The sequence below is a fragment of the Esox lucius genome, chromosome 8, assembly GCF_011004845.1.
Source record: "Esox lucius isolate fEsoLuc1 chromosome 8, fEsoLuc1.pri, whole genome shotgun sequence".
In the NCBI taxonomy this organism is placed as follows: domain Eukaryota; kingdom Metazoa; phylum Chordata; class Actinopteri; order Esociformes; family Esocidae; genus Esox; species Esox lucius.
In genome coordinates this window covers 3,619,080-3,645,922 of record NC_047576.1, presented here as the reverse complement: position 1 = coordinate 3,645,922, position 26,843 = coordinate 3,619,080, and the positions used below count along the sequence as shown (strand labels likewise).

The following is a 26,843-nucleotide window of genomic DNA, read 5'->3' as shown; positions in this document are numbered from 1 at the left end:
TGGAGGAGGAGGTGTGATGTTGTGGGGGTGCTTTGCTGGTGACATTGTCTGTGATTTATTTACAAGTCAAGGCACATTCAACCAGCATGGCTACCACAGCTTTCATCAGCAATAAACCATCCCATCTGGTTTGCGCTTAGTGGGACTATCATATTTTTTTCAAAATTACAATGACCTCAAACATACCTCTGGGCTGTTTAATGGCTATTTGACCATGAAGGAGAGTGATGGTGCTGCATCAGTTGATCTGGCCTCCACTATCACCCAACCTCAACCAAATAGAGATGGTTTGGGATGAGTTGGACCACAGAGTGATGGAAAAGCAGCAACAAGTGCTCGGGCATATGCTGGAACTCTTTCAAGACTGTTGGAAAAACATTCCTCATGGCGGTTGTCAAGAGAATGCCAACAGTGTGCAAAGCTGTCATCAAGGCAAATGTTTGATTGAAGAATCTAAAATATAAATGTACTTGGATTTATTTTACACTGTTTTGGTTACTATATGATTCTTTATGTGTTATTTTATAGTTTACAATAAGTCTACAATGTAGAAATGAATACAACTTAAGAAATACCCTTGAATGAGTAGGTGTGTCCAAACCTTTGATTGGTTTATATATAAATATAGTAAACAAGGTTGTCTATTCATACATTATAATAGCTGACACTTTGCTCAATAAATATACATTAAACTTCAAACTATTTAAATTTTAGATACATTTTTCTGGGGGGAAAATGTACATGACTTTCAAGAATTAAGATCCATCAAATTCCCAGCAAACATCTTCAGTGATAAATACCTATTTGGGGTAGCCTTTCTTAAATCTTATTTTTTCGTGCATCAAGCATTGGTCTGTAGTGCGTCCGGAAAAGCGTAGTTCCACACGTTCCAACATCCCAAAGTCAGCCATTGTTTCCAGATATAGTTGAGTGTGCATTTCCCTTGACCTTTCCTAGACCAGACAGGAGGCAGGAAGACCATAGAGTTCCACAATCACCATATCCTGATCAACAGTCCCTCAGCAGTACCGGATGACGTGTAGGATGGGAGTCCCACTCCAGGATGCGTCTTATTAGTCTCCTTCGACTGAGTCGGGGAGAAATGTTTTGTTGTAGAAACACGTCTGGGGCTTTTTCCTCCCAGAAAGCCTTCTGGCTTCAGCTTCTCACAGTGTGGCACCTATACGCTTTCCCTTTCCCCTCCAATGCCTTGTAGTGTTTACTGTAACTGTTACTGTTACTATCGGGGGTGCAGGAGGAGCGGTTGCATGCATTGTGTTTTCACAATCAGACGGAGGATCGGCTTCACATGCGTAGGCTATATCATACGTTTTATTCCGGGGGGGGGGGGGGGGTAAATGGTAACGGTGATAACATGTCACAATAGCCCATAACAATTACAACTTTCTTTAGGGAAGAGAGGCAGTGCTGGATTCTTTAGGCGAAAACTAGCCTGCTTTGAGTGAAGGTCAATATACACTAAGTGAGCAGTTTATTGGACACACTGTCCCTTGCATTACAATGGTTTGCCCCAGCCGAAAAACAAACAGCTGTGGATTACAATGTAAACTAGGCAGGCAGCCATCAAGGCACTTGGTAACTCTCTGACTGAATGTTAGAGGGGCTGAAAGATTGACTTTAGCGACTTAGCGTGGTACTAAACCTGGTATGATTTTTGGTGCCAGGGGCTGCTATTCCACTCTCAAAAACAACTGCCCACCTAAGATTTTCCTGCGCAAGTGTCTAGGATTCACAGAGACTGATGCCACAAACAAAACATCCGGTCATCAGCAGTTCTGTGGGCGAAAACATATTGTTGACAGAGATCCAAGGACAACAGGAAGTATCTGTGCCAGTTAACAGATGAGCCACAAACAGGCAAAAGTAATAATAACCAGTGTGGAGAACCGCAGTGGTGTGTGGAACAGCATCTCAGAACACACAACTCGTCTGTCCAGTGTGGAGAACCACAGTGGTATGTGGAACAGCATCTCAGAACACACAACTCGTCTGTCCAGTGTGCAGAACCACAGTGGTGTGTGGAACAGCATATCAGAACACACAACTCGTCTGTCCAGTGTGCAGAATAGCAGTGGTGAGTGGAACAGCATACTATTGTACCAGATGACCATAACAGGTTCCACTTCAAACAGCTAAGAACGAGAAGGGTCTCCAGTGCGAGTGTGATCACCAACACTGGACTGTTAAACTGAAAAATATTTTCTTGTTTGACAAATCCCGTTTTTTGTTGTGTCACGTGATTGCAGGATTTGGCATACGCAGCATGAGCCCCCAAACCAATACTGACTTTTGAAAAGTTTAGCAGCTAGGGGAGATGGTGATCTGGTGTAAACTTTAGCAGCTGGGGGATATGGTGATCTGCTGTGAACTTTACCAGCTGGTGGAGATGGTGATCTGGTGTAAACTTCACCAGCTGGTGGAGATGGTTTTTGTGAGATGTGTTACATTCTTTGATACCAATTGAGCACTGTTTGAACAGCACAGTGTTTGTGAACATTGTTGCTAACCAGGTGCACCCCTTAATGGCAAGTTCACTCTCCATCAAATGGATAATCCAAGCAGGATTATGTGTCATACCAAAGGCTTAAAAAGTGGATGTAATACGTCACTTCTTGGCAGTAAGGAATATGCTTTCATATTTATATTAAAAAAATGTTTTTAGCAGTCAAAGTTCACAGACTACATACTGGTGCATATTTAATAGAGGGATATTAGTAAAGGTTGTCTGTTTACTATACAATTTTTTTGTTTGTTTCAAAGTTGAACAGAGACAACTTGCCCACCAAGGTCCAAGTCCTCATGAAGATTGTGACTAAAATTAGAAAGGACTTTGCTTGCCATACCCCCAACTACCTGAGGAGCAGCCAATCAGAACAACCCAGGATCAGAAGCATGGGACAGGCAGGATATATAAAACACCACAGAGTGTATTCAGCAGCATGAAAGTGCAGCGATGGTTCCTTAACATTGAGAAGACCAAAGACAGCAGCCAAGATAAAAAGATGAAGCCAACACTGGCATTCCTGCTATTGCTTGGGACAGTGTTGTTCCATGTGGGGACCAGTTTCACATTTGGGGGTGACCGGGCTCAGTACGTCACCTGGGATGAGATGAATCTGATTGCACACGGTCTACTTCAGCTGGGCCAGGGCCTCAGAGAACATGCAGAAAAAGCCAAGAGCCAGATGAGCGACGTCTCGGCTAAGCTGAACGCCTTCAACAACACCATTACGAACCTGGTCAGGCGGATTGGGAACCTGCAGAAGGGTGAGGACGCGCTGAAGACCAGGACTCAGGAGATGGTGGAGAGGGAGAATTGGGTGGTAAACATGTCTGCCGAGGTGCAGGCAAGAACCCAGGAGCTGATAGCGGAGCATCAGAGGATCCACAGCAGAATGGACCAGCTGGAGGAGAGAGTGAATGGAATGCTGCAGGGACGGGAGGAGAGAGTGAACGGAATGTTGCAGGGACGGGAGGAGAGAGTGAACGGAATGTTAAAGGGACGGGAGGAGAGAGGGAACGGAATGTTGCAGGGACGGGAGATGGAAAGAGTGAACGGAATGTTGCAGGGACGGGAGGAAAGAGTGAACGGAATGTTGCAGGGACGGGAGATGGAAAGAGTGAACGGAATGTTGCAGGGACGGGAGGAGAGAGTGAACGGAATGTTGCAGGGACCGGAGGAGAGAATGAACGGAATGTTGCAGGTACCGGAGATGGAGCCGAACAATTGCAGTAACGATCACCGTGGTAACATCTTCATCCAGGTAAGAGAACTATCTGTGAACTCTGTGTATTCAAGTCATCTACTTATTGAGTTTTTTATTTTATTATTTATTTACTATCTGAATGTATTTTGAAATATCTATTTTTCCAAATCCTGTGTATAAAATACATGGGAGGCCTGTTTCAAATACATGGGAGTCTTTGAATATTTGTAAAAACATCTTAGATTTTTCTAAAATGCTACACATGCAAATCATTTGCAAGTGCTGTTCCAAGTACAATATTAATTTCTAGCTTTATAATATATATAAAAATATTTCCCAATGTTTTTGAAAGTAACTTGAAAGTAATTGAAATAGCACAATAAGTATTTCAACACCATTCTTTTCTAATGCTGATGGACAGTGAAAAGTCAGGTCCTGTATTCATATAAAGGGCCAGCTTCAACAATACACGGGGGAGTTTTCTATAGTATTATAGAGTCCACCCCTGTTCCTTCTTCAGAATCATTATCGTCAGACTTAAATATTGTGAACACATTGCCTAGATACGTTTAGCAATCTAAGCAGCTGTGTCCTGTATACACATACCATCACCACATGGGTTTGAATCCCTCCCACTGCTATTTCAGAAAAAAACTACATCTTTACCCCCGTCTCTTTTCTATGAAAAAAGACATAAAAAAATACGAAATAAACCTAATAATAAATAATAGTTACGGTATAGAGTATAAAACAGGTCATTTGTGTCACCTTTGTCCTCAGTGTATACTGGAGATGCAGAATAAACAGATAGCTGCCATGGTGAAGAGAATAAGTGAACAGCAAGAGGAACTGCAGACACAAAGCCTACATCTACAGGCCCTCCAGAGTGAGGTGTGTCCTGTAGAACATCCCTGACTGAGTGCATGTTTGTGTCTGTGTGTGTGTGTACAGTATCTGATGGGTCATGTATGTCTTTTCCTTCAGGTTAAAGAGAGTAGCCTGAAGTTAATCGTCAGGCAGAGACATCAGGAAATTGCACTCAAGGACGACACTAAAGTAGATGCTTTTGTAATTGGTAAGCTATACAAATCCAAAATAGAATATTTACATTACCAGCACATATTGTTGAATGTCCAGTAACCTCACAGTGCCTTGTATTCAAAAACACAACCTTTCCTTCAGTCCTCCAAAGGCCAGATAAACTCTCAAATCTGTTCTGTATAAACTCATACAATCTGTCACAGCTGTGGGTAAGGAGGGGAATGAAACAAATGTTTTTAGTTTTTTTTAACAACCACTGCTGGGAGTCTTTTTCCAACACATGCCATAGCTGTTCCTCATTCATCCTTTCCCACACACTCTCTGACAAGCAGTTGGCATTGCCCTCAGGCAACGGTAGACAACCAGACTGCTTTTTTCTTTAAGAATCAATACACAGTTCAATCACCAGGCAGGAGTCAACTAGGACAGGAAAGACTCATTGGGATCTTTTATATAATCAAGGCATGAAAATGTGACCTTCGAACACAACCACTTATTGGCCTAAACTGTGATCAGTTTGCAGATTATATTTTCCTGGGCCCCCTGACTTGACTAAAATAGGCCTCCCACGAAACCTAGTTGCCTACTCCTGACCTCGGTCATTATGTAAGTTACCACTGAATGTTTACTCAATGTCAAAGGCGAGGGAAAATAACGACACCCGTCCCATTTGACAAATGGTCACTGATTAAAAGCTGTGGTTTCAGAGTCAGCCCAGGACTGCCACGAGTGGTTTCTGAAGGGGAAGACACAGAGTGGAGTGTATACGATCCAGCCTCTCCACATTCAGCCCTTTGACGTCTTCTGTGAAATGACTGTGGGTAGGTGAAGAGAAACTCATCTCCTTGTTCTCTGTTGTAAAACATGTTTTTATCACAACCGGTTGGAATTTGAGCCCATGGATACGGGCCTTACCAAGAACCACCGCTTGGAACTGGGAAAACCCAATGGAACGTTCATTGGCTAAATGCTTAATTATTTTCTTTTCATAGATACTGGATGGACGGTTATCCAGAGACGGCAAGATGGATCCCAGAATTTCGACCAATCATGGGAGGCCTACAAAAACGGCTTTGGCAGCCTTTCCGGTGTGTTCTTTTTTATTTTCCTCAAGACTCGTATATGTACTCCCTGTAAATACAGCCCAAATAAATGTCTAAACACTGTAAACATTAAGGTTCCTAATTTAACACTATTTAGGTGAGTTCTGGCTGGGACTGGAGAACATCCACACTCTAACCAAACAGGAAGAGTACACGCTGGCGCTGGAGCTGTCTGACTGGACGGGAGAGACTCAGTCCGTGCAATACCCATTCCGATTGGGTGCAGAAGAGAGTAACTACACCTTGTACATGCCCGTGAGTTCACCTGCTGGCCTAGAAAGTGGCCTCACCACCGCGCCCTTCTCCACGACTGACAGAGACAATGATCTGAGCGACAACGTCAACTGTGCCAAGCAACTCTCAGGTATGGTTTTTCTGGACGTTTTAATCAGCGTTTGTATGTTTCCTGAACATTGTGAATCTGAGACAATGTCCTATAGCAGGTTTTTTTTGTTTCCCCACAGGTGGCTGGTGGTTCAGCAACTGTGGCCAATCCAACCTTAATGGCAGGTACGCTAGAAAGACCCACCTACTGCAAAGGCGACATTCAAGAAGGCAGTTGATATTTTGGAAGACCAACCATGCTCTGAGGACTACCATGCTGAAGGTCGCCCCTGCAGCAATTAAGTCCTAGGTGGTTCAGTATTGTAAGAACAGTGTATATAAAAGTTTGTTGTACAAGCAATATTGAGCTGGTACCCTTAAGCTAACTTAATTAGCCAAACCCAATAACATGTTAGCAAATTATCATGAATAGTGTTACTCATGGTAACCAACCAAAACCTCCGGGTAGCAATCCAGCATGAAGAGCCCATCTCACGATAACCAACCAAAACCTCCGGGTAGCAATCCAGCATGAAGATCCCATCTCACGATAACCAACCAAAACCTCCGGGTAGCAATCCAGCATGAAGATCCCATCTCACGATAACCAACCAAAACCTCCGGGTAGCAATCCAGCATGAAGAGCCCATCTCACGATAACCAACCAAAACCTCCGGGTAGCAATCCAGCATGAAGATCCCATCTCACGATAACCAACCAAAACCTCCGGGTAGCAATCCAGCATGAAGAGCCCATCTCACGATAACCAACCAAAACCTCCGGGTAGCAATCCAGCATGAAGATCCCATCTCACGATAACCAACCAAAACCTCCGGGTAGCAATCCAGCATGAAGATTCCTTTTAGGCAGGACTCATGTCATTTTCCACTGTCTCAGTGGGTACTATATCAGTCACAGTGACTGATGCACTGCAGTCCTCAAGCCCTTTCAAAGGGTCCAACTGGTGTGCCTTTTTAAAAATATCTTATCAGACTTTTATTTCTAAACTAACTGTAATATACTGTAAACAGGTACATTTTCTAAATGTTTTGAATGTAACTACATCAAACTAAATACCTAATAAAAAAAAAAAAGTGTGAGAGTTTTTGGGTTGAAATGTCTAATTATTTTGTGTAGCTTGCTCCTGCAGGTTTAGACAGTGGCACTTGGTTGTGAGAGGTTGTTGAAGGACTTCCTGTGTTCTTGACTTAGGCTGGATCAGTGTTCCGGTGCTTCTAAATTTAGACAAACAGCGTTCCTGTTCCTTCTCTAAGCAAAAGAGCAAGCCTTACTGGAACAAGCCTTATTAACACACACATTTTGATGAACATTGTCTAATGCGCGATTTGGCAGTTCCTGCTCTTATTTTAAAGCAGTCAATCACTGTGTGGGTGCCAACACATATCAGCGTCCACCAGCAAAAACAACTCCCACAGAATAAGGGATCAGTCAACCGATTATAAAAACATGTACTACTTTAACATGGAGATTTCCGTAAGGGTGATTGCTTCCCATACTAGGATAGACGCACAGATGAGAAGTATTTTCGATCTTTCTGGGTTTTACCTGAAGAGGCCAAATGCAGTGTCATCATGAAACATACAGCTCCCCCTAGTGGAACAGCTGATGATGCACAATTGTGTCACTAAAAAAACCTCAACAGCTGTTAGTTCAACACAATTTAAAAATGAAAGGCTAGTGTTATTCTGTTTCATCTGCATAAACTACAGATACCTTTATAAAGGCACAGGATTGCATGTTTTTCATTCTTCAAAATACCCAGTGTTTATTCTTTTTTAACATCCTTCCTATTCTTCAATTGTTGTCCATGTAAAAACAGAAAAAACAAGTCAGGTTACACCCACCTCCTCAGCTTGGGGGCATGTTGTTGATTGTTGGTGGGTGAAGCATGTGGATGTGAAGGGGCGGGGTAACATTACTCAGCTGCGGGGGTGGGGGGGTTGTGGGCTCTGTCTGATATTAGCCTTTACACATACTTTATTAGGAAGGTACCCGGGAGTCAAGGGTGACGATTACAACTGTTTATTATCACAGTACGTGTAGTCTCGTTAGTGTTCAAATTAATGTCAGTGAGGGAATGGCAATACACACTCGCTTATACAGGGGCGTGGCCTCCCAGAATTCTAGTACTATAAGCCAATTACAGTCGCAAGCATTCACAGAACACAACTTCCTGTGAACGAATACATATGGATGTTCTGTTGTAAACCAACATTCATAAGATAATTCCACAAAAATTAAGCAGTGCGGCCTCTCAGTGCTCTCCTGACTCTGGCCAGCTGATGCGGTGTCTTGTTGGGGTGGACCTGAAGAAGAAAGGATTACAGAGGGAAGAGAAAGCCTTGGCAAGAAAGCAACCATCTTACTCATTCAAATTATTTTGCGTGCGCTGGAAATCTGCCTTTGAGCAACGATAGACTCTGTTCCTCCTAATAATGTTAAAGCCTGGAATACAGGTCCCTCCCTACATATTTAACTCTGTGATCATACTTTCCACTTTACACCCCGAAGACACATCTCAAACATGACAAAACACCACCAGGTGTGTGGAGTGAACATCTAAACCCAATGAACTCTTCTAACGACTTCCACAAACAGATCAGTTGAGAAACCAGGAAGTCGCTGTGTCCTCAAGGAATCCGGGTAACATAAGCAACCGGTTAGGCCCGGGTGGAATGAAATGAAACGTTAAACAAACAATGAATTGAAAGACTAAAGCCGGAGCACATACTGACCTTTACAGCACAATCAGAGTGGTAACCGGTGCTACTGGACAGCGTTGCAAAACACCACAGGGGAGACTGCTTACTGCAGCTCCTCAGTATTGCCTGGGAAGCACCCAGAGATTGACAGTGAACCGTGAGTGATGATGATGATGATGACTCACCCGCCAGGCAGATTCTACTTGCAGAGCCTGTCTCCAAACCCTGGAGTTCTATGTATTGGATCAGCCGCGGGCAACCACATGACTCAGTTCCACAAAGCTTCTTGTCCATTTACTGGAGCCACTTCCTGGTCCTGAGACACACAAGAGTAGGAGAAAAGATGTCAGGAGCGCCATTAAAAACATGAAAGAGGAGAAAACTTTTTTGAAACTGGGGCATTCTATCTTAGTAAATCTACATTCGGAACACAAGCCTGGTCAGACCAACCACAAACTGTCAAGGTAGAAATCAGACTTAGTTTCAATACCTTATACAACGTTGTAGCCCAGTGCCATTCAACTCCAAATGTGTCAAAGCTGTCTATTTATTTTTCAGATTGAAGATTTAATAAAAGTGACAAACAATTGTGCAGACCCAACAGCTTCAGTTTCAACTTATTTTTAGAGACATTATTTAAAGAAAGTGCACAGACTCCCATACTTTTGTCCATGACTGCATGTGGCATGATGAAATAATTTCTCTTGATCAAACATGCAGGTCCTCCATAAACACTGAGTCTTGCAAGGAGGGGTTGGTACAGCACGCTATACAGCTGGCGTCCAGACCCCCAGGGAAATGAAAGCGCTCTGGTGAGACGTAATCTCCCGGGGGCCCTGAAAAACAACAACACCTATATAAATTAAAATCCCTAGAGGTCAAAGGAATATACTGTTGATGTTGCTGATCTTGTGGCAGTAACTGGGGGAGGCACGATTGATGTTGCCGCCCCGTGCCAAAACAACACCAACATTGCTCTCTGCATCTGTCAGCGTGTAGAGATGCACACAGGGTGGCGACAGACGTTACTGTAATGGGGGGGGGGGGGGGGGGGGGGGTGTTACTGTAACAAGACGTTACTGTACCAGCAGACACAGGGAGGCAACCCAGTCATTACAGTACAGAACTTCTGTGGCAAAGCCTTTTTTGTTTGGTTGTGTTCATTACGGGGTTTTTAGCTTTATGTGAAAAAACTAAACAAAAACAAAAAAACATTTTAAACAATTCTGGTATTGCTCCAAATAGAGAATAGACATTTTGCCGAATTGTTCAACATTCAAACAAAAACAAAAAAACATTTTAAACAATTCTGGTATTGCTCCAAATAGAGAATAGACATTTTGCCGAATTGTTCAACATTCAAAACCGATAGACATGAACAGCTCAAAAGCAACCGAAGACGTGCTCACAGTCTGTCTGCTCCAAGACCTCTTAATCACAGTTTACAACTTCTCTGCAGGTTAAAGCTGTACACCAGTCCAACAGAACCATGCAGGACATAGGAACCAGTGCAGGTCCTAGTCTGGGCACTTCTCTTCTCCTGGAGTGACCACTGCAACTTGTCAGTAGGGCCTACAAACCCTTGCATCTTGTCCAGCACACAGCAGCCCACCTGAGGTATAAACCTCCCAAGTACTCCCATGTCGCCAGCTTCTCTGAACCTTCTACTGCAGGGGTGTCCAAACAGTTCCACGGAGGCCCGAGTGTCCACGGTTTTTCCTATAAATTAGTTCCCAGTTCACAACTAAACAACCAGGTGGGGGTAGAAACTAACCTGTTAGTGACCTAATTAGTCAATCAAATACAAGGTCAGAGTGAAAACCTGCAGACACTCCGCCCCTACGTGGAACTGCTTGGGACACCCACTACTCTGTAGTCTCTATGCCAAGGCAAAGTGAACTATTCTGGCAGCTTTTGGAGGCCCAACCACCTAAAATATTTTGAGGTTTACTCTCAGCTAATAGAGTGAGATTTACTCAGCTAATAGCATGAAATCAATACACTGGTACATGTGAACAAACATGTTTAGCATTTAATGATTACTCTACATCAGGGGTTCCCAAACGTTTTTGTCCGATGACCCCATTTCGATATCTAAAAATTCTCGCGACCCCAACCATGTGAAGAAAAATTATATAATCGTTCTTTTTTTATTAGAGGCTATGAGAGTCAGTTTTAAAACATTCTCTCCCGACCCATTTTCATATCAGGTAACCCCACATGGGGTCAAGACCCCTAGTCTGGTCTACATAAACTGCCAAATTCCTTGGCTGTTTGATGTACTATATCACATGATCTGCAAATTACCCAGCCTAATTAATATGTACAGCTTTAGAAACAATTCCCGGTCTTCATATAAAACATGACATTAGTTGCACTGTGGGGTAAAGAACAGCAAAGCCAAACAATGTCTACCTGTGACATCCACATTGACACAAGACTGGAGAGGCAGGATATCTTTAAAACATTTATTTGAAGTTTTTCCTTTCTTTTTGCAAAAGTGCAAAATGCACTCAAACAGCCACCTGAGGGAAGTCTACATCTTTAAATAAAAAACAAGCAAAGTGTACATTTTTAGTACAAAATTCTCTTTTAAAAAATTGCACAGTTTGTGTATAATATATATTCATATTTTCCATTTTAAATAAACTTTAAAATAAAGGCTCAGAAAGTAAAATCCACCAAATGAAAAATAAAAATGTATTCCCTAGAATTTAAAGCTGAGGAAACTGGAGACCCTGTTTCATTTCTGTATCCGGCACAAATATACACAAGTCTCTATATATATATATATATTCTCTGTGCTAGTGTTTGACCAGACAAAACCTATTGCAAAGTAGTTAAGTCCTACTATAAAACATGGGGGGGGGGGGGGGGGGGGGGGGTTATTTCAACATTTCAAAGGAAGGTTATGCAAAAGTCTTACATCAACTTTTACATCAAGTAACAGAATTGGAATCCCTGGTTTTATGAGAGTTCACTTTTTCTTGAATTGTACTTTGCGTGTTCCAAAACATCAATTCAGAAATCCAGTTTTGCTTACGACCAGAACACATTTCCCTGACTTAAGAACTGAGCGCCGAGGAGATCAGAGAGACTCAGCGTCGGTATGGATGGAAGCCTGCTACATTGTGATTCTGTCCTCGAGCAAAAGCGACCGCTGTAGGCTGGGGCCCCGCCGCCGGTTGTGCTGCTGGTGCCCCATACGAGGCCGGCTGCTGGTTGGGGTCAGCGAAGGTATGGCCAAACCCACTAAGATCCTGACCATAACCTTCGAAGGTGGAGAGAAAAGAGAACAGAGATGGTGCACATTAACAACATTATTCTGAAAATGTAGCTAAAAATGTAAGGCTTGTTACATTTTATTTTATTAAGGCTTGTTAATATGTTAATGACAACATTAAATATCGTCTTCCTTACATCATTAGCCTCCGCGAATGCATTCCGTTTAGATGACCCAATTAGTAATAAGAGCTTGGAGAGCAAATCAATTGGTTGACTGAGTATCTTATGTCATCTGAACTACTGTGAGGCATAAACAAAAGGAACACAATATAACAGATACTTAATCAGTTATCTGGGGTTTGTTCATGAGATTGGGTGGCTCTTTCTCTGCAATCCACTGGAGTCGGAGTAGCAATGAACTGCGTTGACATTCAGTGAGGAAAAGCCTGAACTGTTCCCAACAGTATAGAAATAAAACAGAAATGTTGGAATACAAGCAAACTTCCCCACGAGGTGCTTTTAAAGTGCTCCAGGGCTGGAAAAAAGAAGGAAAAGCTAGGAACAGGGGCAGAAACAAAATCTAAAAAAAGCTAATAGGGGCAGAAACAAAATCTAAAACTGGGTATTGACAGTCTTTATTTCCCTCATATAAACTTTCATTGTGTTACCATTCATTTAGTGGTCATAATGACATAGCATATGGGGAAAAACAAAAAGTGAATTGACTGCCACCACACAGAATAACAGAATAAAAACAAAAAGCAAAATAAAATAATGCTGAAAATAGCACACCCTAAAGTTTTGCCAATTAGATCATCCTTTTTAACGGCAAAGCAATGTAGAAGTCGAATGAACACAAGTATGAACAGGTGTTATAATAAACTACAGCTACTTCAGGAAATGATGGTTTCAACACTCTGGAATCTAAACCCTGTGCCATTTTTCTTAAATCTGAAGTGGACTTTCCATCCGAAACCAATCATCTCAACACCTTGAATCCATAAACACCGTAGCTGTATTTTAGTATACGTCACTCAAAAAAACCCATGTACTTTGTATGCACGGAGATGCAAAAGTACATGCAGGAAAACAAGAAACAGGAGACACTGACGTGGCAGTTAAATGACCACACTGAACTGTACTGTGGTTGGAGAAGACAACCTACCTGCACTATTTCCTCCCTGCACATCCTGACCATTACTGTGAGAAGGACGCGCTGGGCCGTAGGAAGAGGGGTCCTGAAGGTAGTTACCAAGGCCTACCAGGGAAACGAGGAGACCAGGTTGACCGGACCCAGACAGAGTCAACTTTAACATTGTCCCCCTTCTCACCCAGGCCACCTGAGACTCAACACGTCGCCACACTCTCCCTCTGACTGCCCTGAGAACTCTGCTAGCTGCACACATCCGCCTGGAGTTGGAAACACGGGGAAGTGGGTGCGAGGCGACTCGCTAGTGCCTTCGGCTGCCTACGTTTTCTGCACTGAGTGGTTTTAAAACAGGCAGCTAATGGTAGAGTGCAGGATGGAAGGGCAAAGCAGAAGCATGAAACACAGAACTTAAAGCGGATTAGCTCACACCTGAAAGTTGTTGGGAAGCAGTGTATATAACACTACCGTTCAAAAGTTTGGCCTCACTAAGAAATGTCCTTAACTTCTATGAAAACATACATTAAGTTAATTTGAATTGGAAATATAGTAGCTTAAATGAAGAGGAAATATAGTCATTGACAAGGTTAGAAATTATATTTTATTGAAATAAGGCCATAACACTTTTTCCCCAGTCTTCATCTGTCCAGCGTCTGTTATTTTGCCCATCTTAATCTTTTCTTTTTGTTGGCCAGTCTGAGATATGGCATTTTCTTTGCAACAGTTTCCCGGAGTCGCCTCTTCACTGTTGACATTTTGCAGGTACTATTTAATGAAGCCACCAGTTGGGGAACTGTGAGGCATCCGATTCTCAAACTAGACTAATGTATTTGACCTCTTGCTCAGTTGTGCACCCCCCCCCCCCCCTTTCTATTCTGGTTAGAGTAAGTTTGCGCTGTTCTGTAAAGGGAGTAGTACACAGCGTTGTACAAGATCTTCTGTTTCTTGGCAATTTCTCACATGGAATAGCTTTCATTTCTCAGAACAAGAATAGAGTGAGGGGTTTCAGAATAAGATTCTGTTTCTGGACATTTTGAGCCTGCAATCAAACCCACAATTGCTGAGGCACCAGAAACTAGTCACAATAAACCTCGCCTTCTTTCTTCTTTAATCAGCACAACAATTTCCAGCTGTGCTAACAATTGCAAAAGGGTTTTCGAATGATCAGTTAGCCCTTTCAAATGATGAACTTGGATTCGAAAACACAACGTGCCATTGGAACACAGGACTGATGGTCGCTGATAATGGGCCTCTGCACACCTATGTAGATATTCCATTTAAAATCAGCCGTTTCCATCTACAAGTCATTTAGGACATGAACAGTGTCTACACTGTATTTCTGATCAATGTGACGATATTTTAAAAGCACAAAAAAATTAGCTTTTGTTTCGAAAACAAGGAAATTTCTAAGCGAAACCAAAATTATGAACGGTAGTGTAGTTAAATATAAATGAAGATAAATTGTAGCTATGCTGTCTTGATGAGATATACAAAAATGAAATAAAGCTTAAAATCGGTTACGGAGGTCTGTCCCCCCAGTGCTTTTTATTCACCAGGAAGAGTGTGGGGGAAAGAGGGGTGCTGACCGAATAAAACTACGCTACATAAGTTAACCGTGCGAAAGCCAAGGATAAAGAAAGTCACTTTAAGGAAGTGACCTCACACACGAGCACCTCAGACGATGACATCGCTGGAATAATCTGTACTCAACTTAACGGAGAGTAACGTCAGAAAACCCTGATGCAAGCCTTGTGCCTGGAGGCTTCTTGTAACATCTGTCAGTCACTTGTAGGTAAAGACTGGAAATAATACAACTAGGCTCAGACAAAAAAATTAAAAAAGTTTAGACACCACAGAGCTCATTGCAAAAGAGAAGCCAGTCTAGCTAGTATCAAAAGCTAAAAACATGTCTTTGACCTGCGCCCAGTAAAACATCTACCGTAATCTATCTGCAGCTTGGCGGGCACTCCCAACTCCTCTGTCAAAAAACATAAAACAAACATTGCGATGCAGGATGATCTAATTCAACCGTCGACTGCCCATGCACAACCCTTCGATTCTGCAGCCGCTCCCGGAACATCCTGAGAAGTCCTGGATGGGGTGTTCACGGCCTCTCCATGACCAAGCCGGGAGGTTGCGTGTGCAAGCGTGTGCATGCGTGTGCTGCCAGTAAAGCTACATGCTACCAACGTCAAGCTCTCGCTTGTACGTAGTCATGAGCTTCGGCCGTTTACCTCATTCCATTTCCCATACTGGCTGTAATAACACTAACGCAGGAGGGCGGGGCTCCGCTTACCGTACTGACTGTAGGAGAAGTCCGGCTGTCCGGTAGGTGCTTTGCTCATGTCCTGAGTAGGTGTGGTGGCCGGGGCAAACCCCAGCGGCCCGGTTCCCGGAGTGGTGGGTGGAGGCGGCACTCCTTGTGGGGCGTACTGGTCCCCCTGAGGCGTGCCAAAACTGTACCCTAAACCAGAGCCAGACAAAAGACAGGTGATCACGCGGCACATTATGAACGAGAATAGACAACCTTTCATGAAACGCTGACATTATGAGGAAAATTATTCTGAAACAATTATTGCAACAATAGTAAGGTTTTGGGGGCGATGTAATAATACACTTATCATACCATTTAACCTCCCACATACATATCTTGGTCCATTTCAAAAACCAGTTGATTGGGTAACATCCACCACAAGAACAAACAAAATAGAAATCTATTTGCAACTCCAGTAAAAATGCCTCTAAACGTTCCACATTTGCCCTGAACGGAGTCTGCACTGTGGTGAAGACAGCATTAGAACACACTATTTCATTCACTCAGGAGAGGTTGGTGGGGAAAGCACAACCGTGCGCCGGACAACGCCAGGCGTTTCCATTCCAACCATCTGGTGCAGCTACTGACCAAACTGAGGCGGTGTGCTGTATCCCTGCTGAGTGTAAGCCTGGGGCGCCCCGAAGCCCCCCGCCGGAGCCGTTGTGACCAGGAATGCGTTGAACGGTGAGGGGGGCTGGTTTGGAGCTCCACGCGCTGCGGATAAAGGGGGTCCGTACCCACCTGTGACTAACAGGAGACAGAAGTACCGGAATACCATTAACAGGTGCCATTTTAAGTCCTGGGACATAAACCCGGGTTGAAAGCCGGCTGACAGAAGACACAGCGTATTAGTGAACGGGTTCAAAATGAGGATAGCAGTGTCACTTTTTCCAAAGGCAACAGTCTTGAACTATGAAAGCGGAACAATGCAGGAGGAGAATGATGAAAGCCAGAGAGCTCAGTTGGTAAGTGAGGATTCCCACGGAGGGCCATTATGAAAATGTCTACACTAGCTCCTGCAAGTCCCTCTGGGTAACAGTATCTGCTAAATTACTCTTATGTAAATGGAAGCATAACTCCTAGTCCAAAGTGTCTATCAGTGCCCTCAGCCATTAAATTTGCACAGTAATAACACTTGCTTAACATACGTTAACTTGGCAATATGGATGATACAAAGTTCAAGGCGACATCCACGACACAAATCTTTTTTTGATAAGACAATTCACTAAAGAAAGCAAGCATGCAAGAGTTGTCGGAAACAGTGTGGTTCAAGGACAAAAACGTACCCAAGGGCTGGCCTGTAGACACCCAAACTCCTTAAAAAGAGAAAATAGTTGACCGTTTATTTCTGATGGAACAAAACACATGACATTTTTAACTGCAGTAACGCAGTTGACCGTTCCTCACAGCAAAGCTAAAGTGCGTGCAGAAAAAATTCAACAAAGCAAATGTTTTTAACAAACCCATCCGGTTTTCTAACAGTTCCCAATACCATCTTACCCTAGGCATAATATAATGTTTCACGGTCCGAAAGAACGAGCCAGGCTCTCTGCTCTGGGCTGCCATCCCACTCACCCTGAGGCCCATAACTCTGCTGCCAGCCCTGGGCAGGCTGAGGTGCCCAGCCATTGGCTGCACTCAAGATTCCTCTGGGCCCCCATTGGTTGGGTCCAAGCTGGCCAGGAGCCTTGCTGTCCCGAGGTTCAGCCTTTTTCACTTCCACCTGGACAAAGGACAAGGAGGGCACAATTTGCAAGACCAGTAATTTATCAAGAAAGCCCCTTCCTTCCCAGACCTCTGCCATTACTTATATTTCTCTTTAACATATCAGCTTGAGAGGGTTTCACTTATACATCTGATCTGGGCCAAAACACTGATGCCTAAGGCAGATAGATTTTTCAAATAGAAGTGCTTAAGAACATGTTTCTCAGGTATTTCAGACAAAATAAGTTAGAGTAATTGTTTTGTGAATATTCATAAATAGATTGTCCTTTTTTTGGTAAACGTTACAGTTACAATTTCATTAAATGTACTAGTTTATCTACCTGAGAAACAAAATTCCTGTCAAGTTGGTGCCCTTTAATTTTAATAAAAACATCTAATGTAAGGTCAAGACTTACCTTTCCCCGGCTAACGCTTAAAGAACCTCAACTATATTTGACTTGGTGTAGAATTGGATTGGATGTAGGATGACATTTTTATCTTATTATCTATCAGAATAAGAGGTAAAACGTGCAGATAATACAAAGGAACAGTTATAAGACAATTTACAAATGAATCTTCATACTGTGTCAGATAAGAGAAAATTGCTGCGGTCCATGTATTTAAAACACATCAGATTTGCCAATCTTACAGTCAAAACATAAGCACTAGGCAGGTTCTGGTCTTACATTCAACGAGGACGGAAAGACAATCCTTTTCAACAGACCAGATGGCTTGGAGGCTACCAGCCATTATTTGCCCTATAAATGTGTAGCATCACTTCCTCTAGCTAGCCATCCACAGAGATACCAGCAGTTTATCAGAGCAAAAAATGGGTTTAAAACTAGTGGGGGACGAGACAGAAATAGACTACACTCCATAGAGGTTGGGCTGTTGGGGTCACCTTGCATGAGGAGAATAAATGGCAATTTATCCTCTTCTTTAAGGCGGTGCCACTTTCCACGCCGGCCCTCTTCCTTCTCTGTCGACCTAATTCCGAGCACGTTTTCACGAGTGGCCCGCCGTCACCAGCACGGCTACCTGGGCCTCGTCCTGCAGGCGTCGCAGCTGGAAGTGATGAGTCCCATGACTACTGTACACTCCCCGACAGCAAAGCTGGGATTTGTCCCACAGTTTCACGTGCTCCACTTTCTAAATTTGGAAGTTACATTCCCTTACCGCCCCTCAAGTCCCAGCCTAAGGTAATGTCAACCCAAGAACAATCGCTCAAGTCAAGACCCGTTTCCAGCTGGAAATCAGGACAAAGTCAATGAATCGCCAAAAGAATGGCAAAAATATGGGTAGGGTCTTGTACATTCCCTACAAATGGATACATACTATATGTCAAGGTCTATCTGGACATTTCATCGTTTGAGAGATATATAAATAAAAAACATTATGGGGCCTTTCTTAGGGTAAATCAAACTACTTAACCATTTCAAATAAATGTCGGTAAAACTATTACAGCTATGGTCTCAGAAGTATATAATATATTTATTTAATATACTACAATTCATTAAAGGCTAGCGATAAAAATAAACTGCTGGTATCACAGAAATATTGTGTCAGGCACCCAATTAGCTAGAACTCCCCGTTCGGGAGTAGCTTCATCTGGCCTTCACAGATGGTGTGCCTAGATAGGTCCCAAAAAGCTCTTGAAAAAGATCCACCCATTTTGGTTCTCAGAACTGATCAACACAGTATGGAGATTCTTAAACTGAGGTCACTTAATTGAGGTTTTTGTCGATCATTGAAACAAGTTGACAAAGAAATATCAAATAACTCAAAAGTGACCTGCCAACAAAATCATCAAAAAAGAAAAAGAAAATAACAGAACAAGACCCATCCTTTAGGTGATTTCTCTGTGGATTTCGGGCTTTTATCTTACATTATATCATTCAAACTGGATAATTCTTTCAAAATCTCTAGAGCCTTTCTCGGCCCTTACCTTCAACAAGCCAAAGCAACTATGGTTTTAAGTAAGATACTGAATACCTTTTACACAACCTAAAGGAGAGGTCAAAATAAACAAAGCCTTGGGCGACTAAAAAAAGTTGTCCCTAATATTTCATAGGGGCGACCAAGTAATTTTTTGTAATATGTACAAGTAGGTCACTGAAATGTGTGGTAGTTCTTTTTCTTTACTCTTTCGAGTGCCACATGTTAGGGCACTTCAGCAGTGATATTCAAACATTACGTTTAAAAAGGACGTCATGAAAGATGGAACAACCTCATTGGTGGCCCCTGGAAATATAAGCTGTAACTCAAAAGGTAACAGCGCAAAAACAATGCTTCACGTCGCCCAAGCCTCCGTTTGATCTTGAGGGTAAAATAAAACTACAACTACACACTTTTTTGCCCATGATGTCGTGAAAATGCATGTTGACAGCCTGGTCCACTGATTGTTCGGCCTCGAAAGTAATAAATCCAAAACCTAGCCAACGACCAAGAGTGAATCAAGGTAGCAGGGTGTTGTGACAACACAAGATGAAGAACAGTATTGGGGTCAGCAAGACAGGGATCCATCAAGACTGAGCTGGGGGCTCCTGGGGTTCGGATGACGTTGCAGACTTCCAGTGATACACAAGCCGAAGATTAGGAGCTGGCTGAAGCATCTGTATGAACTCTAGATAAACTCTGCACCAATCCTGTCCATCCTACATATTAGCTCTCTTTTTTTTTAACACTTGTACTGTGTTCTTACATTTTAATTGTGGCTTGAAGATGTAATTAATATACAACTGTAAAATATTTATATCAAGTGCAGTCAGAGGAACTACTGACGAATATTAAAACGATTAATTTCAAGACATATACATGTTTGTGGTCTCAGAGCCTACTCTATATAAAGGGTGCCAATTGGACGGGGGGGGGGGGGGACTGTTGTTCCTTCACGCTGTTTCATCCAAACCCCACCTTGATCTGCCCCTTGGTATACTGCGGTGCAGTACAAACTGGCAGCATCCATTGTTAATGCATAACAGAAAAATGGAGAAACAGAAACTGTGCAATGTCTAAAGCTTTCTCCAAGCTTTCCCAAATATGGTATTGTGTTTTGAGTCAGCCAGGATAAGCCTAAATGGAAAATTACAATATTGCTTAAAACAGCAACACAAAGATATAGGCCATTTTTGTCTTCCGAATGTGTAAGTAATAACTAATAATGCCGTCAAGACTTTGCATGGGGGATAAACAAAGTTCCCTTCAAACATGGAGAAAAACTGAGCAATGTGATTCGACAGTTACTTAATTAAAAAAAAGATACACTGATATGAAGTTGCAAATCAACAAAAGCTTTGATAAGAGGCTGACTATGAAGCCACCGGCAGCTGTCCACTGAAGTGCAAAATGCCTAACCTAAGTAAGTCCAGATAGCAGTCATAAGCCCAAATGACTACAGTTGAGGCATTATGTCACAAGTTGCCCAGGCAGAATGTGACTAAAGGGCTGAGTAATTCAGCACTGATTCAACGGTCCGTTCACACATGAAATATTTGCAAAGGTCCTGGTTCTTATAAACTCTGAGGCGATTTCACAGCCCTGCTCTAAAGAAGAACTGAAGTTATGCAGTGGCAGCCTACTAAACCAGTTTCATTAAGTTAAACTTTCACCAGTGACAGAACTGGGTTGTGAGAACATCTCCACTCTGGGACCTAACCTGATTCCAATTAAATGTCCTGCGAGACAACCGATATTCTGAAACCTCTAATATTATGTCAAGCACTCCCCAAGCTGGCGGATCTACAAATATAAATACTATTCATTGATGACCTGTCCTAATTCAGAGTCAGAGCTTAGTTTAAGCATTTGCAAGCATGTGAAAGAATGACATATAGCGAAAGTTCAAGTTGATCATTTGCTGCGAATGGAAAGACAAATATCCCTAGACAACCACGGTCCAGCTCGGGCACAATTAGATGGTTCCTGACCATGATGAATCTAAACTTTGTATACACCCCAAATTGACAGCCTGCACATTCCATTTTGGGATTTTACATCTGGCCTGTACCTCTGTGATACCGCTCAGTACACAATAACCTAAAGGAGAAAAGACAAATCTTAAAGACACCGTTAATCACATTCAAACCATTCAACAAGGAGAAGGAGCACAGAGAAAGAAAATAGAAAAGGGCTTACTTACAGAAATACTTAATTTCTACATACAGGAAAACACTTAATATAAAAGGTCAGCTATGTCTAAATGAAACTAAAGAAAACTTAGTTCATAATGCTGAATGTTTACAAGTGTTTTAGTGAAAGAAAAGCCTGGATATCATCCTTGATCATGTTAAGGGTGCTTTGGTGTATCATCGTGTAAATTCAGATGACAAACTATTCTACTGAGTCTCCCCAAAGAGCTCAATGGATACTGGAGACGAGGCGTATTAAACGATGAGCGTCACCGACCACTGCATCAGTGCTGTGTGGGGACACGGGCAGAAGAAACCGCTCTGAGCAAACAGCCGGCCAAACGGAAGTCAGAACCATTCGGGAAAACAGAACAACATCCACCCCATAGACGTTCTGTCACCCACCCAAGCTTGTGATGTCAGTCAACTCGTCTAACCAGAGCTAATTTACAGAGGACTTATGATTAAATGGGCCATTTGTACGATTTTTACACTACTACCAGCATGTTTCCTTCCACAAAATTGCTCTCAGTGCCGGAGATATTCCCCAGAGAATCTGCTGCCGATTTGTCTATCAGTTTGCATTGACTTTTGGTCTCCTCATACTTGCATCAGACGGGCACTTGAAGGACACGCCCCGACTAAATAAACCCACTCATTTACCATGGGGATTAATATGGAGTAATGCTACTACGGTCTTGTTCATAAGGGAAGGAGAGGAGACAAACTATTTCATTGTTTAAGCCTTGTTAACATAAGAGGCAGGATTCTATATAGTGTACCTTTAAACAGTGACAAATGTAATCACAAATGGCTAATGCCAATTGTGTCCCTATTCTAGAGCTAAGCTGGTTAAGCTTAAGTTAGAGAAAAGGGGAAACTTGGAAAATACCCCTAAAATATAGTGTTTTGAGGTAGGTGTTCAGCCTTAAGTATATTCGCCAGTTGTTGGCGCCAATATATTTTAAACTACACATTAATTGCAATAGAATGTAAGCATGTTTCTAACAAAACTAGAGTGCCTAGAGCCTCAGAGGCTGTTAAAAGAAAAAAAAAAAAAGAAATGTTTGAAATTCATGCCAATGTCATCCAACTTTCTCACCATGTCAATAGCACGGCATGGGGAAAGTGACCAGTAGTTAGGTGAGGTGGCATCCATTACAAAGCGTCTGAATGAATGAACGATGAACAAGATGTTCCACTGGACAACACAGGGGGGGTAGATATAATTGAGTGTGGGGGAGTGGGGAATTGAATGTGCACATCCTCTTTGGGTCAGAATAGTTTGTCATGAGATTTAGAGATGGGAGGTATGGAAGAAACAAACGGGATCAGCTTTTACCTCGGGGCCTCTGTTTCTCCGCGTCATAGATCATTACCACCTCGGTGACCTTGGATTAAAGAAAGGAAAATACAGGCTGCATTAGGAGTAATTAGAGACACTAGTACAGACAGCATGCTTCTCTCAGTTGGGGGTTTAACACAAGGCATGTAGAATTTGTCAACATATTGCATTTTGAGCAAAGAAATTAAATTACAATAAAAAAAATTAAAAAACACTAGTTCTCTTGTGATTTTCCAATCAGCAGTTGCTATATTGGATTCTGATCAACTCCTAACCATTTTACATATTATACACCATAACATACCGGGTCAGACAATGCACCACTTTCCCTCCCACATGCACCTTATCATACACCAATATTTGGAGGGTCGACTTTAAATTTAAAATGTTTTAAGATTCTAGCTTTAATAGTGAAAATATTGGTCTTTTTGTCTAAATGTTTCCATGTTAATCATCAGCGTGGAGCCCTGCAGCACGCACCAAACCCTCAAAGAACTCACCACTCCAAATCTATTGAAATAGTCCCTGAGTTCAGGTTCGCCGCAGTTATGGGGGATCCCGCCAACAAATATCTTCTTTGATTTATTGCTGTCAGCTTTGCTGCCCTTCTGAAACATTAAGAACGGGATCTCAAAGCCAGATCGACCATAACACAGAGGACAAGACAATTCACCATTATCTAGTCAGACAGTGGAGAAGGAATTAGGTTCTCTCCTTCTGCCCTGGGGTATAATTCTTGACATGCCCCCACAGATCAGGTCACACTAGGGCGTACATTTCAGCGTTACTGTGACAAGCCATGCCAGGATGGCAGAGCAATTGGTTTTAAGAAAATTACCTCGTCTAACAATCTCTTTGGAAATAATTGTTTTTTTCTAAGTATTAAACTCATTAGCAAAAGTCATGTTGCACAGTACTCCCAAATGTGACAGATTAGATTTCTAGAGGCAGATAAGACCAAGGTTGAAAGAAGACAAGAAGAAGAAAAAAAAGAATACAATTCCCCCTATTCTACCAAGACCTTCCATAGAGGACACACAGCCTCCACAAAATGAAACACTCCTTACCCAGCCATCCTTAGTTCGTACTTTTTCAGGTTGCATTCCTCTGGGAGTACACGGCTTGGGGTCAATCTGAAGGGAAAGAGTGAAATTGAACATCCACTGGGGGGAAAAACGTATACGACATTAAATGTTCTCTCCAATTTAACTGCTGGAAAAAGACAATTCAATAATGCCTTCAAGAAATTGTATAAAGAACGTTCAATACAGTATCCGTTCCAGTTAAATAGCTAAAATCACCTTGACTAGAGCAAAAATTGATCAGTTCATAGAGCAATTAGTAGCAAAATACACTGCCAACAAACCAAGCATGCCAACACCAGCCAACTAACGTTATCTTTTATGGCAGTTCAACTAATAGCAATATAAACAAGCAACACTTGTTGGCATACAATCCGCCTTCTTTACATATTGCTCATCAGAAAAGGCATGTCTAGGGATATCCTTAAAAGAGAGAGTATTTTGTTTTCTGAAGAAGTCAGTGCGCATAAAAAATTCACTTGTTCATAGCTTTTGCACAGATTTGATCAGCATCTTTTTCTAATCCTTTCCTGAAAAATTCTTACACTTATCTCAGACTTAGAAAAGGCCTAATTTGAAAGATATTACCCTTTTCTAATTGAACGCGTGTACTCACATTTCTGCCATCCAGATTATGGGGTTTGGTCTCCAGTACAGTCCGGACACAGTTGGGGTCTTTGAATTTGACAAAGCCAAAGCCCCGTGACTGATTTGTGGTTTTATCCTTCATGATGACACAATCAACGACTTCCCCGTACTGCGAGAAATAGTTTCTTAACGTTTCTGACAGAAAAGAGGACACTGAGATAAGTGGGACAATCCTGTTCTAAAATCCTTTCGGGATACATACATAGCCTTGTGTGATGACATTATGGGTTCAGCAGATGCAAAGCATGAATGAAGAGAATGCATCGCTACACGCACAGGGCTCAGAGATAAACAAATACTCATATTAGCCAATCATACTGAATAGTATCATTATTTTTCTGGTCATTAAAAGCCCCAGGGGATCTGTGGAGGACTGTGGCTACTACACATGACTACAGAAAACACTGTCAGAATGACGAGAGGGGTGCAAAGACACACTGCCAAATCAAGCATGATACAGAGAAGGGCTCTGAATGCCCGCGGTTACATACAAACTTGGGTATGGCAAGATCTCAGCAAATATTAGAAGGAGCCTGCATGTGTGATTTAACTACAAAACACAGTAACATTTCACTCTTTGGAACTTCAGAACAACACATCCATGCAGACACTTCCAGTACGACAGTATGTAAATTGCAATACACCTAGTATTGATAGGTTGGTGGATAGCCAGCCAACTCACCCTGTGTTGTACTCCAGTCCAAGCCGCCAACAAACAGTTTCCTAAAATAAAAAATATCAAACTTTAAGCAAAACCTCATTTAAATTTGTTTTGATGACCAATGTGATCAATTATGCAATATACCTAGATGTTAATTGTAAACATAAAATATTTGTAGTTATTTATTTTTTTACTGCATTTGTGTTTCTGTAAATGCAGACAATAAATACCAAGACCAAAAGTACTGTTGATTATCCAGTTAGATAGCCAAGCGAATGTGTTGGGTCAGTAGCTAGTAGTCCTAAGTGGAAATTAGGTGAGTTGTTAAACGCGACAACACTTCGGGTCTTGTTTTGAATCCCCCTGCCAACGTATCCAAAAATAAAAGTGGAACAATACATATGTCAAATTAGATCATAAAGACGTTAGCTGACGAGAGAAAGACAAGATCCCTGGAGAGCTTGAAAGCGTTAAGATAGCTACTAGTACTGTAACAGCAGCGCTAGAGTAGCTAGCTAACGTTAGCTTGCTACACATCCGACGTTAGCTACTGTAGTTACTGTACTTTAATAAGACGTAAATATGCCAACAACCAAAATTAGTCCAGATTATAGTGTTCCCTCATATATAATTTGATATAGACCATTTAGATGGATCAAATCAATAATATCCCATTGGTCTTAATCTAATGCCCGCTAAACGTCCTGGAGAGTCCTCTATCAAGTTCAAGACTAGAGTATTCAAGCCCGCGCCAGCAACCAGCCGCTGAGACTAAGTAATTTAGCTAATGTAACGTTAGCAAGTTGTCTCTGGTAAAAAATGCACTGGTAGTATGTGCTGTGTGCCGTCAACTTCAACCAAACTTTTATAGTCACAAAATAAATTAAATTACAACTAACACGAAGACAGCAACGCTTCAACTCCAGTCGATGATGCGGCGCGTAATACTTCGTCCACTTATGCATAACGTTAGCTAACGACGTTAGTTTTAGTTTCTATTTAGCTACAGTACGTAGCTAGGTACGGTACTACTACTAGCTTCATATGAATTTTTCAAATACACTATTTCACATTACTTTGACTAGTTAACTAAACCAATGTCATGAAAGTTTCCCCTTTGTTAGTAGATAGGTTAAAGCCCACTAGCGTTTGCTAGCAACCTACGGACTGTAGCTCCAATACTTTTCAAAATGCTAATGCTGGCTAACATAAGCTAGCGGAGTAAAAGTGGTAATAATATAATTTGGGTAACATCTACCACAGTCCAGTAATTACTTGACTAAAGTTGAAATGCGAAGAATTATATATTAATTTAGTTCATCGTCGTTATTTAGATCACATCTTACCCAACTTCATCTCCGGCTAAGTTGCTGTTCATTTCTAAGGCTGGCGCAGGGAACTGTTGTGCTGTCACCGGTTTATTGCTTCAGTACTGCCCCTAGTAGCTAACGTTCCAGATATTAGAGGAAGGTCACTCCGCTTTTGGTTCAAACTGAATCTGCGCAATGACGACTTGTTTGACACGCACCAGAAAGAGGTAATAAATAAATAAAGAAGCAGCCAGTTGTGGGATATGTAGTCAAAATTGAAGATATAGCTAGTACATCTTTTCAAATGAGATCTGGAAATAAAACACTGCGTCGGTTGCGGAAGTAGGCTACAGACAGGTCC

General features: G+C 42.1%; 2 protein-coding genes across 7 annotated transcripts; one reads left to right on the top strand and one right to left on the bottom strand.

Moving 5' to 3' along the window:
• Positions 1 to 1,531: 1,531 nt before the first annotated feature.
• LOC105029303 (angiopoietin-related protein 4) lies at positions 1,532 to 7,291 on the top strand. Its single transcript, XM_010902593.5, has 8 exons — positions 1,532 to 2,095; positions 2,782 to 3,785; positions 4,509 to 4,619; positions 4,713 to 4,803; positions 5,477 to 5,590; positions 5,762 to 5,857; positions 5,970 to 6,236; positions 6,337 to 7,291. The coding sequence occupies exons 2-8, from the start codon at positions 2,961 to 2,963 to the stop codon at positions 6,504 to 6,506; spliced, it is 1,674 nt and encodes a 557-aa protein (XP_010900895.3). The 5' UTR covers positions 1,532 to 2,095; positions 2,782 to 2,960; the 3' UTR covers positions 6,507 to 7,291.
• Positions 7,292 to 11,900: 4,609 nt separating this feature from the next.
• Positions 11,901 to 26,843, bottom strand: dazap1 (DAZ associated protein 1). 6 transcript variants are annotated; one of them, XM_010902590.3, is made up of 13 exons: positions 26,519 to 26,840; positions 25,194 to 25,234; positions 24,480 to 24,646; positions 23,849 to 23,914; positions 23,282 to 23,386; positions 22,779 to 22,827; positions 19,658 to 19,740; positions 17,181 to 17,328; positions 16,892 to 16,921; positions 16,194 to 16,352; positions 15,588 to 15,755; positions 13,310 to 13,402; positions 11,901 to 12,190 (listed from the first exon to the last, which is right to left on the bottom strand). In XM_010902590.3, exons 1-13 carry the CDS (start codon positions 26,548 to 26,550, stop codon positions 12,018 to 12,020), a joined length of 1,314 nt encoding a protein of 437 aa, XP_010900892.1. In that variant the 5' UTR covers positions 26,551 to 26,840; the 3' UTR covers positions 11,901 to 12,017. The 6 variants fall into 6 exon arrangements, with proteins under 6 accessions (XP_010900892.1, XP_010900891.1, XP_019904791.1 ...); XM_010902589.4 differs by having other exon boundaries at positions 23,282 to 23,389; positions 26,519 to 26,838; XM_020049232.2 differs by lacking the exon at positions 26,519 to 26,840 and adding an exon at positions 25,403 to 25,543 and having other exon boundaries at positions 23,282 to 23,389.

Bases quoted from the DNA above. Each gene is read 5' to 3' on its own strand.
- LOC105029303 (XM_010902593.5), top strand. From the start codon at position 2,961: ATGAAAGTGCAGCGATGGTTCCTTAACATTGAGAAGACCAAAGACAGC. The intron at 5,591-5,761 runs GTAGGTGAAGAG...TTCTTTTCATAG, and splicing joins CTTCTGTGAAATGACTGTGG to ATACTGGATGGACGGTTATC. The intron at 5,858-5,969 runs GTGTGTTCTTTT...AACACTATTTAG, and splicing joins CGGCTTTGGCAGCCTTTCCG to GTGAGTTCTGGCTGGGACTG.
- dazap1 (XM_010902589.4), bottom strand. From the start codon at position 26,550: ATGAACAGCAACTTAGCCGGAGATGAAGTTGG. The intron at 23,390-23,848 runs GTAAGGAGTGTT...TTAATGTTTCAG, and splicing joins TACGAACTAAGGATGGCTGG to AAGGGCAGCAAAGCTGACAG. The intron at 17,329-19,657 runs GTGTGTAGTTGT...TCCTTTGTCCAG, and splicing joins ACGACATCATGGGCAAAAAA to GTGGAAGTGAAAAAGGCTGA.